The 4,732-nt window shown below is 45.8% G+C and overlaps 1 protein-coding gene across 1 annotated transcript in view; it reads left to right on the forward strand.

The window, feature by feature from the left end:
* Nucleotides 1-4,470, forward strand: part of SNIP1 (Smad nuclear interacting protein 1) — a 14,012-nt gene extending 9,542 nt beyond the window's left edge. The window contains exons 3-4 of the mRNA XM_004704957.2: nt 1,818-2,416; nt 3,039-4,470. Of these exons, the coding sequence (XP_004705014.1) occupies nt 1,818-2,416; nt 3,039-3,303 (864 nt within the window). The 3' untranslated portion in view covers nt 3,304-4,470. The remainder of the gene's footprint in view (nt 1-1,817; nt 2,417-3,038) is intronic.
* The last annotated feature ends 262 nt before the right edge of the window (nt 4,471-4,732 follow it).

Consider the following 4,732-nt stretch of genomic DNA (forward strand, 5'->3'; position numbering starts at 1 on the left):
CCCCCCCGTTTATTTATAAGCAAATCAAAGACATTTTCAGCATAAGTCATTTAAAAGGTAAGGATTAAAAACAATGGCAAAGCCAGTACTACACCTCATTTTAAAAATAATGATCTTTAAATGCCATTAAATATTTAATGGTATTTATTAAATACCTAGTCAGTGTTCAAACTTTTGTGACTGGCTTCTACTTTTGATGTAAATCATAGCTTTTCAAATCAGGATCAGTCGTCTACCACACTGCAATTAGCGGGGCTTCTCTCTTTTTTTATCGGTGGGTTTCTGTTTCTCTTTCCTCACAACTTATTTATAACATGTTCCTGTGGGATCATTTAAGGCATTCCACTGGGCCTTCTGTTTCCTATAAATTGAGAAAGCCACAGTCTTGGCTCGGATTCCAGTTTACGTTTGTTCTGTTTTCCCTTTTGTCCTCCCCTCCTAGCACAAGCCGAAACAGGAGCTGGGGCAGTGTCCTGGTTTAGGCACTGAGCTGCTACCACAGGTCAGAGGTTGAAACGCACCAGCGACTCTGCCCGAGAAAGCCTGGGAAAGCCACAGTGCTGTAGGGCCCCTGCGTCAGGAGTGGGCGCAGCGGCAGCGGGCTTGCTATCTCAGACAGTGCCCTACACTTTGTCAGGAGGCATATAGTGACTAGTGGCCTCTCGTCCTGGTCATTGTTTTTTTTCTTACTGCTTGCTCTTCAGCCTTTTGACCTTTTATCTGTAAACATGTTGAGGGAGGTGTTGTTTTTCAGTGTTTTAGTACACCCAAGTCTGAAGCCCTTGGGGATTTGAACCTTAAGGATTTTCTGCTGTTTCGCACACAGTGGCTTGTTGGCGTGTTTATCTCCTGATCTTTGATTGTGAGCTCATGTTTTTACCCCCCTAGAGATATTTTTTTATTTTTGTGAACCCAACCGTACATTAAAAATGAAATTATCTCGTGTTTCATTGAACTACGGTGGGAGATCCCTGTGAGTGCCTGGTTCCTCTTATTGTATATTGTGAAAATTGCCCCTCCTTCCCGCTCTCCACTTTGTATTTTTGGAGATCTTTTTATGTCATTGTCTCTTTTTTAAATGAATATACAATAACTTACTCAGCTCTTGAAGGACCTTCTGTTGTTTCAGTTTTGTTCCTACAAACACGATTTGCAATAAGCCCCACACTGTTGAAGATTCCCTCGAGTAGAGCTATAGGCTAGTTCCTTTGCCCCTTTTTCTATAGAATCATCTTCTTGGTGGTTTATTTTCTCAGTGGTATATTAGAGTGGAGTTAAGTGTCACAAACATTTTCTATTAGGCTATTTTTTAATGCAGACCCTTTCTCAACGATCCATGGTATGTATGTGTGTTTAAGTCTTTAAAAAATGTCTATTAGTGCATTTTTACAGTTTTCCTGTAACTGTTTTACATATTCTTTAAGATTATTCCTAGTTATTGAATACTTTTTGTTGCCATTAAAGTGGAATTTTTTTAGTATTACATTTTTATTGTTGACATAAAAGCTAGCTTTCTCCCTTTGTTATCTTATGCATAGCTATTTAACTCTTTGAGTTCCATTTTCTGTGTAGTCCTTATGTTTACTTTGAAGTTTTAGTTCCAAAGGGAAACTATTAATCATTTTTCTTTTTTCTGTACCAAAAAATCCCTCCTTTGTTAGGACTCTGGGCTAGAGTTGAATAGCATCATGGCTACATGGTTGTGGCCTGGCAAAGGGCTAGAGCTGCCACAGATGAACTGCCCTGTTTTGAAGGGCAGATGACCTTTGGGGCATAACTGGTGTGCCTCTGATTGACCGAGTGGGTTTGAATTTTAGGAGCGGGAAGATCATCCCCGGAAAGGGCGGGAGGATCGGCCTCACCGGGAGCCATCAGAGCAGGAACACCGCCGAGCTCGGAACAGCGACCGAGAGAGACACCGCGGACATTCCCACCAAAGGAGGGCCTCTAACGAACGGCCTGGCAGCGGCCAGGCGCAGGGACGGGACCGGGATGTCCAGAGCTTGCAGGCCCAGGAAGCTGAGAGGGAGCTGCACAATGCTAGGCGGCGGGAGCACCGGCAGAAGAACGAAGTGAGTGCCAACGAGAATGAGTCTCAGGAGGCGGTTCCCCAGCCAGGCAGCAACAGCAAAGAAAAAGAGGTTCCCGCTAAAGAAAAGCCAAGCTTTGAACTCTCGGGGGCACTTCTAGAGGACACCAACACCTTCCGGGGGGTCGTCATTAAATACAGTGAGCCCCCAGAAGCACGAATCCCAAAGAAGAGGTGGCGCCTCTACCCCTTTAAGAATGACGAGGTGCTCCCGGTCATGTACATCCACCGGCAGAGTGCCTACCTTCTGGGCAGACACCGCCGCATCGCCGACATTCCCATTGACCACCCCTCTTGTTCTAAGCAGCACGCAGTATTTCAGTATCGGTAAGTGTGCACCGGAATGGCTCCATTTGTTAGGATTATTGAGATTTGTGTGTATCTTTGTGCAGGAGAATCCCAGCCCCCATGTAACTAATTCGTAGCTGGAGAATGGTTCGTCTTTTTGACTGCCCCTTAAATAATCCCTTACATGTATTGGACCTGGCATTAGAAACTCAGATTGTGCCTCTCGCCCCTGCCTCTGCCCAGGTTGTTTGTGGGATCCCCATGCCTCCAGTGGCCAAGTCTCCCCTTTCTACTAAGTGTGTGTAAATGACCCTCCAACTTTCTGATCTAAGGCTACTCCTTTTTTCTTGATTTCCCAGAATTTTTAACTTGAACTGTGTACAAGCCGGGTTAATGCATCATCCTCTAGGCCAGTGGTTCTCAAACTTCCTAATGCCATGACCCTTTAATATAGTTCCTCATGTTGGGGGGACACCCCCCCCCCCCATAAAATTATTTTCGTTGCTACTTCATCACTGTTAATTTTGCTACTGTTATGAATCGGGTGACCCCTGTGAAAGGGGTTTTGACCCATAGGTTGAGAACCGCTGCTCCAGGCTGTGGTAGCCACGAGCTTTGGAGAAGCAGGTGCTGCTCACGTGTTCTCTCTTCTTTCTGCCAGGCTGGTGGAGCACACCCGCGCCGATGGGACGGTTGGCCGCAGGGTGAAGCCCTACATCATTGACCTAGGCTCGGGCAACGGGACCTTCCTAAACAACAAGCGCATCGAGCCCCAGCGTTACTACGAACTAAAGGAAAAGGATGTGCTTAAATTTGGGTTCAGTAGCAGAGAGTATGTCTTGCTTCATGAGTCCTCTGACACTTCTGAAGTAGACAGGAAAGAGGACGAGGAGGAGGAGGAAGAGGAGGAAGTATCGGACAGCTAGCAAACTAAGAAATGACTTCGAACTATTGAGAGGCCTTTTCCTTCTCAGAAGGCTTCGGGATTGACCAAGAGAGCTCCGAAATGCCTCTTACTGCCTTAAGTCTTTCCTCTGTTGCTGACCAGCTTCTGTTCCAGTGTAAGAAACGGACTTCTCTTTGGTTGGACTTCTCACCTGTGGCCCCTGGGTCACGTCCACGCCCGTGGTCCTTTGTTTCAGAGCAGCCTCACCACTTCCAACACACCGTGGTCTAGTAGAAGCGTTCATGGCTTTAGTTGGTGCTTTTAAAACTGCCACCTAGGAAACTATAGGCCCTTGGTTAAGGGGGAGAATTGTGGCTTGTTCTCTTTGTACAGATACATTATTTATACAGTTAACATTTTGTGGACCAGCTTTTCTTTTTTTTTGCATTTTGGGGGCAAGATCCTAAAACTTTGGTCCTCAGCCACACAGCCTCCAGTATATACCAAAGTGTTGACCTGCTTGAGCTCTTGAGGCCTAGTGGCATTGGGACTTCATTTTGGGCCCGGTGGGAGTTTACCCCTGATCTCGTCATAGATTGCTGAACTTAACCGCTGCTTTCTGGAGTGGGCTTAAACTAGGACTGGACAAGAAGATTCGGACTGCTGCCAGCAGGGGCAGGCGTAGCACTGCGAGAGGCTGATGGTCGTCCCTCGTGGGGATGCCTGACTCCCCCATGGAGCGTGGGACAAAACAATCTTGTTCTTCAGATTTGCATTTTTACTCACCTGTTCACCTTTTTTTTTCCTTCTGCAAGAAGTACAATGTCACTTACATGGCAGGGTCTTTGTTCAGTTCTAACATTTGTACACGTCCAAGAGAGCTTGTGTATTTTACATGTCTCATCTTTGGGGAAAATGTTCAACGCGGTTGTTATTTACCTTCCGAGGCTGGAAAGCCAGGGGCATTACCCAGTTTCCTAGTTTTCTACCAGAGGAATACGTGTAAGTAGAAAAGTCCTATCTACTTCCATATATGGTATGTATGTAGACACACGTTTGTGTGAAGAGCTGCAGACTGATTTCCGCCGGAGAAAACTTGGTGGCGTAAATGTACTACGGCATTAGAGGCAAAAGCCTGCCTGCATTTGAATAGCAGGTTTTCATTTTTATGTATTTTTTGGGGGGGAAAATAAAATTTGTAAATATATCCCATTTCAAAGGGTAATACTTTTCCTATTGTGGAGGACTTCTTAATCTGTCTGCTGCTAAAAGAGCCTTTGTATCCATATTTTTGAGATAGAGGTGATTATGGAGGGTCTCAGGGGAGAGGACACAAGAATGAAGCAAGAGTTGACGCCTGCACCGAAATCCAGATGGTTTACTCTGGTGATTGGCCACGTTGGAGCACCAGTGTTTTCTGAATCGGCAGTGCAGCATTTGCCTCCCAGAACAGTCAGAGCGGGTGGCAG

Source organism: Echinops telfairi, unplaced genomic scaffold, assembly GCF_000313985.2.
Source record: "Echinops telfairi isolate 266 unplaced genomic scaffold, ASM31398v2 ScPeMD7_7457;HRSCAF=8495, whole genome shotgun sequence".
NCBI lineage: Eukaryota > Metazoa > Chordata > Mammalia > Afrosoricida > Tenrecidae > Echinops > Echinops telfairi.